The 15,000-nt window shown below is 43.7% G+C and overlaps 2 protein-coding genes across 2 annotated transcripts in view; both read left to right on the top strand.

Annotated features, from left to right (window-relative positions):
- The window catches only part of wdfy3 (WD repeat and FYVE domain containing 3), a 172,191-nt gene extending 162,047 nt beyond the window's left edge, over positions 1–10,144 (top strand). Inside the window, exons 66-69 of the mRNA XM_063195219.1 lie at positions 1–200; positions 2,459–2,570; positions 4,232–4,429; positions 7,026–10,144. The exon at positions 1–200 is cut by the window's left edge and continues 200 nt beyond it. Coding sequence (XP_063051289.1) covers positions 1–200; positions 2,459–2,570; positions 4,232–4,429; positions 7,026–7,146 — 631 coding nt within the window. The 3' untranslated portion in view covers positions 7,147–10,144. The remainder of the gene's footprint in view (positions 201–2,458; positions 2,571–4,231; positions 4,430–7,025) is intronic.
- A 953-nt stretch (positions 10,145–11,097) lies between these two features.
- cds1 (CDP-diacylglycerol synthase (phosphatidate cytidylyltransferase) 1) overlaps positions 11,098–15,000 on the top strand; it is a 47,764-nt gene continuing 43,861 nt past the window's right edge. The window contains exon 1 of the mRNA XM_063195218.1: positions 11,098–11,439. Within this exon, the coding sequence (XP_063051288.1) occupies positions 11,374–11,439 (66 nt within the window). The 5' untranslated portion in view covers positions 11,098–11,373. The remainder of the gene's footprint in view (positions 11,440–15,000) is intronic.

Below are 15,000 nucleotides of genomic sequence, written 5' to 3'. Positions count from 1 at the left end.
CACAGGACAGACGCCTAACCCCAATGCCAACCCCCATTCAAATCCCAATGCCAACCCCCACCTTCACCCACACCAGCACCCCCACCACCACCACCACCACCACCACCATCACCACACTCCCCCCTCCCAGAGCGGCATGCCCCAGCCCCTGCTGCCCAGCACCATCATGGAGGCCCGGCCCTACAACCAGCTCAGACCAGGTAACCACATAGGCTAACATGTTCATTATGGCATTACAACCAGACCAGACCAGGTAACCACATAGGCTAACATGTTCATTATGGCATTACAACCAGACCAGGTCACCATATACACTAGCATGTCCACTATGCCATTACAACCAGCTCAGACAGGTAACCACATACGCTAGCATGTCCACTAAGAACCTTCAACCAGCTGAGAACAGATACTGACTCCACTCCTGTTATACCAGCATGTTGATTATTACATGTACAGCTAGCTGTGCTGTATGCCCAATACTCACAACACTAGCATGTTGTTCCTTCATACATGGCAACCAGCCCAGTTCAGATAATAAGGTGCAATACAGCATACCCACTCCTCTATCACTGTCTTGTTCATTATTACATTAAAATCAGCTCAGAGGTGCATTTCTTGAAACCATAGTTGCTAACTGAAGCTACAGACATGAGGCATGACATAATGAGCAAATTTCTAATTTCTCGTTGGCGTGACAGTCAGAGCACACCCACATCTCTATTCATGGACACACGCACACACAAGCACACACAAGCACACACACACACTTGCACACACTTGCGCGTACATACATCAGTTTGTTTTATTGCATCCCATTTATAACCTGCAGACCTTGAAGAATTGATTTTGTAATGGAATTAGTCCTCAGTTTGACAGCAGCAGTCTTCAGATCATGATATGGAGTAAATTCATGAATCTTCATGAATAAAGCATTTGGAAAAAATATGCCTCCTGGAACTGCAGAAAACCAATTTAAAGTTTGCACACTCTGTCTACAAAGTGGACCTCCATAAGCTTTAATAGATTCATGCTTTTGAAGAACGACTGGCATTTCCATACATTTTTTAAACATGGGTAGGCGGGCCAATATTACTGGCTTTTACCTGGTCCATCTACGCCTATGCCTCCCCGACTACCTCTACCCCATACAGATTTATGGAAGGCTTTCCCTGCCAGCTGTTAAATGTGCTGACTGGCCTCCCTTTGGAGAGCTGGGTGCCGTTGGTCACAAGCTGGAAAAGTCTGGAAGCGACAGGCAGTCAGGGCTGCATTATAGGGCCTTGGCCGGGGGCCAGCTGTGCTGTGCTGCTGTTTGCAGCCCGTCAGGGCATCCCGCCACCACACTGAGCCACGCTGAACCCACTGCATCCGACTACAGTACCTTCAGTGGCGACTCTAGGCTCAGCTGGGGCCCCAGGCAAAAAATCTAAGGAATGAACAAACAAAATCGCCACCACTGCCCTACAAAGGCGAAGTGCTGTAACTTTATTTTGTCCAAATGAAGTTTAGACCGAAAAGGGTCTTCATTGCACCTCCTCTGTCTTGTGACAAAGCCTTGTGGTCCAAATGTATGCCATTTTTGAGATATTGCCACGTCAAATTTGCAGTTACTACAATATCCATACTTTGACTGCCTTTTTCTCAGTTTCAATTTTGGCGTAATTACTGCACTTTGCTTTTGTAGGACACTGTAGTAAAGTGTGAGCTGTTATTCATCATCAAGGGGCTTGGGGTCCTCAAGCGGCTACCTGCCTGTCGTAGTCTGGTGGCAAGATGCATCTCTGTGCCTACCATATCACCCTCCATCCGACTCTTTAAGGGGCTGCATGTCTGAGGTGCTTTATAGGCTAGTCCCTCAAATGCTGTCTATTTCATTTCCTCCCATAGAAAAGCCATTGGTGTGCACAATGCACTATCTTTCATATAGTTTTAAGGGCACCTTTCAATGTGTGTGTTGAAAGAAAATGTGTCTGAAGCATTATTTTTGCTTTTATTTTTATTTTTTGTTTTGTGCCGTATTTTGCAGTCATTCATATGGGTTACATCAGTATGTATTCGATAATGTTTGCATACTAGTGAATAGATATTTAGGCGTCTGGCTTTAATTTTATTTCTGAGCCTTCCAGTTTGATTTTTCTATGCTAAATGTATAGTATTTTCTAGCTATTTTGGTTTAATCAAATATTTTCTACATTAAAATGCATACAATACTATCACATATCAACACAAATGATGTTATTTTGAATTAGAGAAATACTGTACATATACATTATATAATCCGATGCTGGCAACAGAACTACAAAATAAACTGCTCAGTGCAGCCAGTGGCAAATATCATGAATGTTTTTCCGACATGTTGTTTTTGAGTTTCGTAAACATTGGTATGTATAGTGGGTGGTTGTGTGCCAGTACTCATGGTTTGGCATTTGTGTGTGTGTGTGTCCCATGACAACTACAGGCTACAGATGGGAGAGACAGCTGGTGTTCCGGAGCAAGCTGACTATGCACACCGCCTTCGACCGCAAGGACAATGCCCACCCGGCTGAGATCACCGCGCTCGCCATCTCAAAGTAGGTTGCTGTTAATGTGTGTGTGTGCGTGTGTGTGTGTGTGCGTGTGTGTTTGTGCGTGTGTGTGTGTGTGTGTGTGTGTGTGTGTGTGTGTGTGTGTGTGTATGCCTGTTTGGGTGTGTCTGCCTGTGTGAGGCGTGTTTTTATAAATGTCAAAGACAACATGATCTGTGTACGTGTTTGTTTTGTTTGTGCACCTTGAAAGGACAGAGCCAGACGTGAGAGACAGGGACACTGTCACTCTTTGCAAGTTAGTGTGTTGCTTAGTGAGTGAAGGTGTGTGATGATAATAAGTACTGATTGTACGTCATTCTCTGTCTTGAGTGTCAGTGTGGGTGCAGCTCTGTGTGTGTGTGTGCGGCTGTGTGTGCGGCTGTGTGTGCGGCTGTGTGTGTGTGTGTGTGTGTGTGTGTGTGTGTGTGTGTGTGTGTGTGTGTGTGTGTGTGTGTGTGTGTGTGTGTGTGTGTGTGTGTGTGTGTGTGTGTGTGTGTGTGTCCAGTGTGTGCGTGTGTGTGTGTGTGCGCGTGTGTGTGTGTGTCCAGTGTGTGCGTGCGTGCGCGCGCATGTGTGTGTGTGTGTGTGTGTGTGAGTACGTGCGTGTGCGGTTGTGTGTCAGACAGAGAAAGAGAGCGGTCTGCATGTGTTTGGCCAGTGTCCTGGGGGATGGTGTGTAAATGTGATTTTGCTCCAAGGGCATCCCTCAGTCCGGTTTAATATGAAATTGCCACACTGGAGGAGGCAGGCAACCACCATCTGCCACTCTCTGGAGGGAGAGAGAGAGAGAGAGAGAGAGAGAGAGAGAGAGAGAGAGAGAGAGAGAGAGAGAGAGAGAGAGAGAGAGAGAGAGAGAGAGAGAGAGAGAGAGAGAGAAGAGAGAGAGAGAGAGAGAGAGAGAGAGAGAGAGAGAGAGAGAGAGAGAGAGAGAGAGAGAGAGAGAGAGAGAGAGAGAGAGAGAGAGAGACTGCCTTTGTCACTGAAGGCAGTCAGCAGCTTCAGCATCTGCTCTGGGCAGGACCATGACCACTCAACTCACCTGATGACTAACATCCCCATCCGGCCGTGTGTGTGTGCTTGCGCCTAGAGGCAGCTGAGGTAGAGCTGGGTACAGTCAGTGAATGAGTTTGTGCTTGCGTGTGTGTGTGTGCACGCACAGTAAGATCAGTGCATGCTGCCGAGTTGTGAGTGTGTGGATGAGAGAGAGCATCTGTGTGTTTGTGTGTGTATAAGCGCTTGTGTGAGCTGAGTGCAACTTCCTGCATCGGGTGTGGTGTGGGTGTGTGCGGGTGTGTGTGTGTGTGTGTGTGTGTGTGTGTGTGTGTGTGTGTGTGTGTGTGTGGGTGTGTGCGGGTGTGTGTGTGTGTGTTTTATGTTGTCAGCAGGCATGCATTAACCCTGAGTGTGTCACCTCTTGGCCTAGGGATGTATTGGAGCTGTTGGTGGTGCATATGAGATGAGTTGGCTTGTGCATGTACAGCACATGTACATTCATTATCAATTCTACTCTCCTCTCCTGCTTTCCCCCTGCCCCTGTACCACAGGGAAACCGGCTAGACACCTTTATTCCTGTTGTGGATTAATAAAGTAACTCTCCTCTACTCTTCTGTACTTTACTCTACTCTACTTAACTCTCCTCTGCTCTCCTCTCCCTCCTTCCTCCACAGGGACCACAGTAAGATCCTGGTGGGTGATGGGCGTGGGCGCGTGTTCAGCTGGTCGGTGAGTGAGCAGCCAGGCCGCTCGGCAGCGGATCACTGGGTGAAGGACGAGCAGGTGGACAGCTGCTCCGGCTGCACCGTGCGCTTCTCCCTCACCGAGAGGCGACACCACTGCAGGAACTGCGGACAGCTCTTCTGCCAGAAGTAAGAACCCTACCCTTGCCATGCCTTTCAGTCAGAATGTAAAACAGAGAATTTGAAGGTTTTTTTCCAAAATGCAATAATAGGCCATTCAAATCTGATTTTAAGATGGCATCAGGGCAGGAACTGGGCTAATGGGCAACATTCAAACATTGGATACATTGGATACATTGCGTTTTGGAAAAGAGCTCTTTGTAGTGAACTAATACAACATGCATGTCGTCATTACTGTCTCGGTAATAAGGCTAAGGCTATCAGCCTAATAGACTCAGTAAAGGGTGATACATTAGCTTTTTCATGGTTGTCCTAAGTTTCAAGACACAGCTCTACTTGGTTAGTGATATTAGAGATGTTTATAGAATCAAAGGCATTCTCATCGTCTTTTGTCCATCCTTTGCTGAAGATGTTTACACAACTCCGGATCGCACCCATGGGGTAACATGCAACTCGTTCCTTGGAAGAGCATCAGGTTTGCAACAGTAGCTTTGAACCCGTACAGTAGTACTGAGGCATACTGTAGGCCAAGGCTTTGTGATGAGTAGGCCCCAAGCTTTTTATTACGTAGTCTCATTAGAGTCCTGTTTCACTTGTTCCCCCCGCCAAACAAACTTCCCTTGAATTCCTCTTGAATCTGGCTAAGAGTTGTGGAATTCAAAGACATTGACAAATTGACAAATGTTCTAGTGGCAAGTGGGAAGTCACTGAAACATGACCTGCTAGTTTAGGTTGTGTGACCCCATGTTACAGGAAGAGAGACCATCCATTGTGTAAGCTGTAGACTAGGGATGCCAACAATGAATTGATTAATCGACTTAAATTTATCTAGTCGAGGGTTATGCAGAGTATTTCAATCACCTTTGAATTGAATAATATGAATATAAATTCTTTTTAATTTTAGCAATTTATCTCATTTTTGCATTGAGATTTGGGTGACAAACCCTGCTTATGAATGAATCGATAGATAAGGTCAATCAACTAACAATGAATGGATTGATAATTTGCATCCCTATATTCAACCAGATCATGGCAATCGAAAGATCCAAGTAGTAACCAGTTGGACGTTGTATTTAGAAACTTTTCAGTCGTCTTGGTGGCAAAGAGTTAAATATTCGACCAATTAACATATATCTAAGGTGTAAAGGTGAAGTGACAGCTACTGGATCCAGATCATGAGGGCCTCTTTGATGGTCTCTCAAGTTTTGTTGTAGAGAGAGCTAAAACTAGTTGTTTGCAGTGCAGTGTGGATACACGGTCCACTGTACTCTCTCCACTTTAGAGGCTGCAGCAGAGGCAGAGAGACACATGTGCAGGCAGGGTGTAATTGTGTTGGTGTGAGGCGAGGACATGATGTAGTGGCTGTGTTTGGAGCCCTGTGGGGCAGCCTTGGGAGGGCTGCAGGATAAAGTGCAGCTTCAGTGGAGTGTGTGAAATAGCCCACAGGAGAGGCCTATGTCTACAGTACGTAGTGATGATGTGTCAGTGCTGGATGTAACTGGGGCTGGAGCTGCAGCCGAGATAGTGGTGATTGTCTATGTGGGAACCAAAACAAACTGAAGCTCACACTCAGGATGAGAAATAGAAAGACAAGGCAAGAGTCAGTTGGTGCTTTTTGTGATGTTAACTTATGTCTATGTCTTGTCTTAAACGAGTCTTGATCAGGAATGCAAATGGAATTTCAGTGAAAGCTGACAATTAAGTCATATTGTATTGTATAGTGTATGGCTAAGCAATTAGGGTGTTCCACCACACTGCTTCCTTTGGGGCTACCCCCTTGCACGGGTGAGGCCAAAAAAAAAAGACTGTCTATAGTTAGTCTGTGAATGTGCTCTGTCTGAATTTGGTGTTGATGATGCAGTTGCAAATCTGGTGCTGAAATAATTGTTTTTTGTCTTGAGTCCGTGGGTGAATTTAGTGCTGCTTGTGCTGATGTTCCCTCAGTACAATAGGCCAGCGTGGGTGACCTATAGCGCAGTATACAGTAGGTAGCAGTAGTGGCCATCATGAACCAGCCGTCTACACCCCCACAAGATTACGCTCCACACTGGGCCCACATCTGGCCCAAGCCTGGCTCCAATCTGACCCAAACAGGACCCATTTCTTCGAAAGTATTGTTGCTAACCAGTTAGCAACTTAGTAAGTTGCCAATACGAAATTGCATTGCAACCAAGTAAGTTGCTAACATAGCTAGCAAAGACGCTGTGGAGAAACGCACTCCAGAGTTGCTGTCCTCTCCTCCCTATCCCCCTCAACCAACTCCTGCCCTATTAAGTAGAAGAAGCAGTCTGTGTTGTCTGATGGATCGGTCAAAGTGCAACTTGCTGCATTTTTATGCGCTGTTGGCAGGGTTCTCAGACATCATGAAAACAATCCTTCATCCCTTTATTTAGTTGCTTTGAGTATCAAGTAAGGATAGGGGCTTGTTAGCCAGTTAGAGAAGAGAATTCCATTGTTGGTGCATAGGGGCGTGTTTTATGTTGAGTATGTAAAGTAGTGTATCAGCTACAGACCTAGTTTTAACGGTGGCCATCTCTATCTTTTGCTTTCTGTTCTCATTACCTCCTCTCTTCTCTTCCTCTTTCACTCCTCCTCTCCTCCTCAGGTGCAGCCGCTTCCAGTCGGAGATCAAGCGTCTAAAGATCTCGTCTCCGGTGCGAGTGTGCCAGAACTGCTACTACAACCTGCAGCACGAGCGCAACAACGAGGACAGCTGCAAGAACTAGGCCCTCCTCCCGCCTCCCTTTTCCTCTTCCTCCCTTTCCTCGTCGCCTCCTTTCTTGCACCTCTGTCGCTTCATCGTCATCATCGTCATAGTCATCATCATCATCATGACATCATCGTCATCACTACTCATGGCCAACGATCCCCCTCATCATGTAGGATCCACCAGCCAGCACGCTCTGGCCAGCCCTCCACCTCCAACCTCCCACCCCAATCTGACCACCCCCAACCTGTGTGTAAGGACATGTGTATGTGTGGTTATGTGTATGAATGCTTGTGGATGTGAGTGATCATGTGGACAGTACTTACATAGAACAAAAAAGGGGACTGTAAATGTTTATCATTTCACATGGATGAGGTGGTTTTAAGAAAATAACAATGGGTAGGCTACATTTTTTTTCTCTCATTATTTTTTTTATTATTATTCTTTTGTTGCGTTCAACAGCAACTTTCAGGATCCTCGTGTTTCCTCATTCGTCACCACATTTTACATTTTAGTATGACCTGTTCAGTATGCTTTGCGAAGTGAGAAACAACTGTTAATAGTGTAAATAATTACAATGGCCTTTTTAACCAGAGCAGGAAAAATTGATTTAAAAAAATATGAATTATTGAGAAGAATAGAAACACAGTCATTTGCCTGTAACATTGCATCATAACGTGCCACTCCTGGCATTCAAACAAATAAGAAAAAGAAGAAAAAAATACAAACGAAACAAAAAAGATTGTGTTTAGCCAGTTTCACTTGTCACAGAGAAACCCCTCGGGGATGCTTTTTGGGGGCAATGAATGTTAATAATAAATGTTTGTGGGTTGACATTACTAGCGCGTCTAGTTATGCAAATACTTAACTTCTTTTGTTTACAGCGTTGTTTGTTTTTACTATTATTTTAATTTCTTTTGATGTGCTGCCCACAGTATCATACAGTTGCCATTCCAGTGAAAATCACTGTCACCCATCTCTGAACTTATTTTGCCAAACTGCTGGTACATTACCAAGTGTTGTCGGATCATTTCAGAACCACATTGTTTTATGTGATATTTTTTAGTGTCCCGAGCCATTCATCAACAGTAACTGAATAATATATAATGTATGTATGTATGTATGTATGTATGTATGTATGTATGTTTGTAGATTTTTAATGTGTCAGTGTGTGTGTTTTGTTGTGCATCATACCACAGCAGATATGTGGCTTTGTGCAGTGAGATGAATATCATGGAGTTTTTAATGATACACAAAAGAGGGAAATTGTTGTTGATCATGTGTATGTATGTAGAGAATGAGATGCAACTGTTGGGTTGTATGTGTAATTGCATCATGTGTCAGAAATCTCGATAGTATATGTTGAGAGCTGGTTTTAGCTTCGCGTCTAGGCTAACAAGGGACGTTTTTCGTCGGCAGATATACAGTACATACCAATATTTGCCCTTAATCGTTTGAAACTTGAAAGTCAAAGTTACAGTTTCGCCACAATTTTCTCCTCTTAGTGTAATGACTCCAGGAGCCTGTGGGTGTGTTGCAGAAACAAAGACTGTAATGTACAGGTCACTTCATACATAGATACTGCTGTCCATTCTCCAAGAGCAGCAGACTTTTTGCAGGTCTCAAAACCTATTGAGAGAATTTAAAAAAAACTATGAAACAAATATTTCACCGATAAACAGTCACAATTGTAGCATGTAAGTAAGTTTAGTATATGTCATGTCGTGGTAGAAAAGGGATCTCACACATTTCACTTTAGTCTCACTGTTGCTCACATGTGAGATGTGACTTGTCAGTTACAGCTCTTTTATTCTTGTTGCCTGCTAATCACTTTGTTGTCTCCCTCCTTCCCTTCACTGGTGGTACTGTGGGCAATACCAAACAGAAGTGCTGCTTTAATGACTAGAAAGATTATTTCTTTCTCTCTATTTTTTGTTTTGTTTTATTATTTTTTCCCTTAATGTCCCTTCTGGCACGTCTGACACAAAAATCACTTTAATGAGCTGTTACACAAGTGCAGTAGGTTCACAGTCTTTTAGAAAAAAGAAAAGAAACTCAAAACAATAAAGGAACATTCTTCCTAAAGATCTGCCATACAATATGCACTCACTATTGTTATCGTATTTGCTATTATGGTCGTTCTTCAAAATAAATGGCAGCGTGGTCATCACACATTAATGTACTGTATCTAGAGTGCAATCATAACATCCAAGCTGTTATGGCTTGCCATCACGCAAGCAGCTTCAACGCCAGAAGGCTATATCAATCTGAACTTATTGCACCTTCACGTGTACAAAATGTCAAGGAAATCATTTTATTGAATGGAATTTCTTTTTTATGTTAGCGGGCTATCATTTTAAAAGGGTGTGTTTTTGTTTCTTTCCAGAGAGAGAACTGTACAGAGTATTTATGCAATTATACTTTTTTTCCTTTTTTAAAAATGTTATTCTGAATTATGAATTCTTGTAATTTCAGCAAGTTTGTTTACTTGTTGCATGTCTAACACAGCTGACTTTATGTGTCAGTGCATTGTACATGTTTGGCATTACGAAAAATTATGACATATGTTTTAAAGTTTCTCCCTTTATTTTTGTTGTTTTCCCCCAAGGCTCATGTAATAATAATGGCATTATCTAAGTAGTTTTGCACCAGGAAAGATGTGTAAGTAAGTAAGTAAATGAGTAAGTGTGTATCGCAGGGAGAGGTTACATGGAAGAGCCTTGTCTCTCGGCTGACTTTTGTACTCCGCTGGAGGACTTGCTAGACCGGATCTAATCCGGTGTGGGGGGGTCACCCTTCTTCAGTTTCGGTGGTCTCGTGTTATAGACTGCATTACTACAGTGTCTAGTGTGCAATCTGTGGTAGATGAATGTTTCATTGTATATTTGTGTTCAGTACAGCTGCAAGAAAAATTCTTAGAAGTAACCCCTAAAACCTTATAATGCAATAGATCTGGTACTCATTATTTGATTTTCCTTTTTTAAATTTAATTTTCAATTAAAACTTTGCTGTTTTCCACCGAAAGCATCTGGTTTCGATTTGATTTTTTTGTACACTCCAAGGCCAACACACACTCACACACACACACACACACACACACACACACACACACACACACACACACACACACACACACACACACACACACACACACTCACACACACACACACACACACACACCAGAACTTGGTGTTGTTCATTGTAATCAGGTAGGCTGAAGAGCATATCAAAAGACCATGCAGAAATGGAGAAGTTGGAAAAACAACTGCAAATATTTGAAGAGTAATGCTGTGTATTTGATTTGTGCTAATGAAAAGCACAAGTCTGGTCAGTCAGTGCATGTTGGAATGTAGAGGAAATTGCATCAGAGTTTTCAAACTGATCTAGATTTGGCAGTGTGGCTCACACTGCCAAATCTAGATCAATTTGTGTGTGTGTGTGTTTGTGTGCGTGTGCGTGTGTGAGAGAGAGAGAGAGAGAGAGAGAGAGAGAGAGAGAGAGAGAGAGAGAGAGAGAGAGAGAGAGAGAGCGCGCATACAGGCTACTTTTTTTATGGTGGGCTTTAGCATGATAGGCCTACCTCTTTACCTCTCGATTTTTTTTTCGTAAGTTCTGTCGAGAGAATGCAGTGAGAACACTGAAACCGGCTTGCATTCAGGTTTGACTGAACTTCACTTCAGCCAACAATTATGAGAAAAAAAGAAAGAAAGAAAGAAAGAAAGAAAGAAAGAAAGAAAGAAAGAAAAAGAAATGAAAAAGTTGTCAGGCATGTCCATAGAGTGGCCCATGTCGAAACAGCAACGATGATAATGCTGGAGGCAATAAATCCTTATCTCTGCCCGTTGCATAGCCTATGCCTCCCCTCCCTCTCCTCCTCCCTCCCTCCCCCCATCGCGGGAGTGTCGCTGTGGCGCCTGTCACCGCAGAGCGAAGCAGTGTTTCGCTGCAGCTCTCTGTTGAGTCAGAACGAGGGAGAGGTAGGATAGGCTGCTTGCCCACCGCAGCACCAACTAGACAACCCAAGAACTGCGGGCATAAACAAATGCACGCATTATCTGTGGCGCATGACTGGGGAGCAATTGTAAGGGTCAAAAAGATACATTCTTAATTAGCAGGCTGTGCCACTCCTCGTTAATGTTTGCCACAAGTTAAATCGGTCGGATTACGAGTGCGGACATTTATTTCAAGACCAGCTTGTTGTGTTGCTTCGGAGTCTTCCATGTATTGTGAGTGAAACAACGAAGAAATGACGGAGCTGCGAAAGAGGGGAGGAGGCGGGGACCCTGACAGCACAGAAAACATCAGTGACAAGGTATGGATGCTGCGTTTCGCTTTTAATTTTGGTCCGAATCCCCTGGGTGCTGAACTGAACGGCTACCCAGCGCCCGTGAAAGGACGCACCAGCTAGTCCGGTTCTACTATGCGCGAGGCTAGGCTAGCTGTTGTACTACAGTAGCTACTAAGTTATTATGGCACGAACTAATATACCATAAGATTAGATATGTCATTATTTTAATATTGGCCATGGGTTATGGGGTTATGCATTGTCTTTGCTGTCTACTTCAAATGGTCACGAAATGTCAGTGTCTCCACTCACAGCAACTTTCGCCATTGATAAGCTATTTATGTCCATACTCGTCCTGGCGCAGCTAGCATACGCTGTTCATTACGCTAATGTTGGTTAGCCAGTGTCAAGTCAGTGGGATTCTGCCTGTCATCCACTTTAGACGAATACTACAACAAGAGACAGCGCTAAGCTTTTTGCAGTTATTTGTTCTTACATGGGACAGTACACCTTTTTGGATGATGACGCTAGGAGAACTTGTCTCGACTGATTGTCTTCCTGAAAGAACCATGCATGCTCCTTCCGCAGGTGGAAGGTTATCTCGCTGATTAGACCTGCTGTCAACAAAGCTAGTAGCCAGAATAGCAATTCGGCTCGTAGCCAGGACATCTGATCCCTAGTTCTACTGCTTTTAGTCGGGTGGCTAAATTAATTGTCACATTATAACACAACTGCACTCTGCTTACATATCACCCCTTTTCTTCACAATAAAGATCCTGCGTGGTCTGTGATAATAGCAACCGTAACTTCCATGTTATTAATCGCTACTTGATCAAAGAAAGCAACTTTGGTTCAAGCATGACGTCGGCTTTGAGGACAGTGAAAATGTATCCAAGTTGTTCAAGTTGCTGATTTCGTAGTACAAGTTTCTGCCATTTTTGTCAGATTTTGTCACTGAAAACTATTCAATCTGACTTATTCGTTTGCCACTTCAAAAAAGGTTTAACTTCTAGCCGGAATTCGTTGTTGCTTCTGGCTCATAGCCTATCAGAAATAGTAGTCAAAAACTTTGTTGCCACTGGCACTGTCATATTTTGATATCGTTCTGGTAGGTATTTGTCTGATAGCACTTTCCACACATGACTTGTCCTGGCTGAGTGATACATTCAAATATTGTGTGGGGCACAGATTTAATGATAATAATTTGGAACCAGTGTTTTACAGTGAAGTATACCTATTGCTCATTCAATGTGAAAGACGATTATAAGCTTAATTATCGCTAAGATCCCCTGTGTTATGACGAGGGTACTACTACCCTTCTGTGGTATTTGGACCAGAATCATTACAATCTGTAGGCTACGCCACAGCTAAATTAATACACAAACATCCACATCTTAGTGCCTACTGATTCATATATCATATCAACAATTGCAACAGCTGCCAGACTAGACCTCAGCCTGATGCATATTCTGCGGTGTCACTGACATTTCATTCTCTTCGGGCGCTGAACGTGCTTATTCATGTGAGCTGTATCCAACACAACGCCTCAGTGCACCAGCCATTGTTGCCACTTGCCTCTGCCCGTGCGTTTGATGATCCAATAGGCAGCAACGGCAGCAGTTGTATAGGCACAGACATACTACAGTGAAGGCCTCTTTGGATGAGAAGTGGAGAGAGAGAGAGAGAGAGAGAGAGAGAGAGAGAGAGAAGAGAGAGAGAAGAGAGAGAGAAGAGAGAAGTTAGAGGATAAGTGGATCTCTGTGCAGGAGAGCGAGAGGAAAAAGTGAGAGGAAGGAATAGAGAAAGGGATCTGTGGGCATCTACAGTCTTGTGCTGTACACAAACAAACCCCTTTTATGCACAATGAGCTATTTAATTAATTAAGCTACCTCTTGTGACAAGAGCTCCCAAATAGCAGGAAGCCTAGGGGACCTGTGACTGCAGGGTCTGGAGACTTTTGACTTTGCAAATGACTTTGTGTATGGACATATGAGAGAGAGAGAGAGAGAGAGAGAGAGAGAGAGAGAGAGAGAGAGAGAGAGAGAGAGAGAGAGAGAGAGAGAGAGAGAGAGAGAATGTAACGTTTAAACATTTCCAAAACAATTTTGTTTATGAATGAAGTTGTAGGAGCGTACCGTGTACAATAAGTTCCAGTTAAAAAAGTGTACCCCAGTGAAAGATTTGGTGCAAGAAACCAACCTACACAACATCACAGTAGGGTTCTAGAGAATCTAACACCATTGTAATGTCTGTGAATAATAGTTTAATAGCTGGGCAGCTATCGTGGTTTTGATGGCTTATCACAGTAGAGTGACATCCTGTGTCAAGGCCTGGTCATTACTAAAATGTCATAGGCTCTTATGACCGTGATAAGAGAACTAGATCTACTGCATGGCAAGTCTAAGTCTGGATCACCCCTGCTAGTGTTGGGTTTCATTGCTGTATCATGGCTGTTGACATTCAAGTGCATTGAGTAACATGAAATCAGGCCTGTTTCCTTAGAGCAATGTTTCCCAACCTTTTTTGTCTCGCGTACCCCCTAAACCATTTTGGTGTACAATGAGTACCCAATGCTATGTATCTATGTCTTTATCCCCACTCAATTGACCCCCATTCAAAATTAACATTTTCCACGTACCCCCTGAGGTGTGCTCGCGTACCCCTAGTGGTACACGTACCCCTGGTTGGGAAACACTGCCTTAGAGGAAGGCCATAAAGTGTAAACACGCTGCATCACCCAGTAACTTATTGGAAGTGTGTGCTTAAAAATGGCAAAACATGTTATCAAATTAATTACATTGATTAAATTGATTAACTTACCATACTCATTATGCAATAACTTGTTTTTCACCCTCTTGCCACAAACAACAATCCCAGAACCATTATGAGCGCTCAACTGCAAACTTGAATGCACACAGCATCTTTCTACTGGCTGGTACAGTTATTAAGTTATGTCATGTATTGTTTCATACAGTAGTGGCATTAACCCCTTAAGACACGGCATTATAAATGAGCTGTTACCGGAATAGCAATGACCAAGTCGTAATGTATTACTAAAGGCCCTGTGCACTGTCATAGTAATGTAGTACTATAGTAGTTAACTTTCAATGTCTATTACAGCGTGCCACAGGAGGTACGGCATGCATTAAGGGGCTACGCTGTGATTGCACCACCTGATGTCCGTTATTTAAAAATGTCAGTGACCTTCTGCATTTATTGCTGCATTAGCGAATGAAGCATTCACTTCTTCAGCCTAGTCGAGGTCACCCAGAGCACTTAATGGGTGAAGTGGACAGAGCTCCGCCACAACACAACACAACACAAGGTTGCTGTTTGCACCAAGACCCCCCTTACCCCCCTTCTAATTTGTGTTCAGCACAAAGTCAGCACAGTGAATGAAAGATGGATTACACAGCAGTGAGAGTGCATACAAGTGCGTGCGTGTGTGTGTGTGTGTGTGTGTGTGTGTGTGTGTGTGTGTGTGTGTGTGTGTGTGTGTGTGTGTGTGTGTGTGAGAGAGAGAGAGAGAGAGAGAGAGAGAGAGAGAGAGAGAGAGAGAGAGAGAGAGAGAGAGAGCGAGAGAGAGAG

The sequence above is a fragment of the Engraulis encrasicolus genome, chromosome 3 (genome assembly GCF_034702125.1).
Source record: "Engraulis encrasicolus isolate BLACKSEA-1 chromosome 3, IST_EnEncr_1.0, whole genome shotgun sequence".
In the NCBI taxonomy this organism is placed as follows: Eukaryota; Metazoa; Chordata; class Actinopteri; order Clupeiformes; family Engraulidae; genus Engraulis; species Engraulis encrasicolus.
The sequence above is the reverse complement of the archived record's forward strand: the minus strand, read 5'-3'. Positions and strand labels throughout refer to the sequence as shown.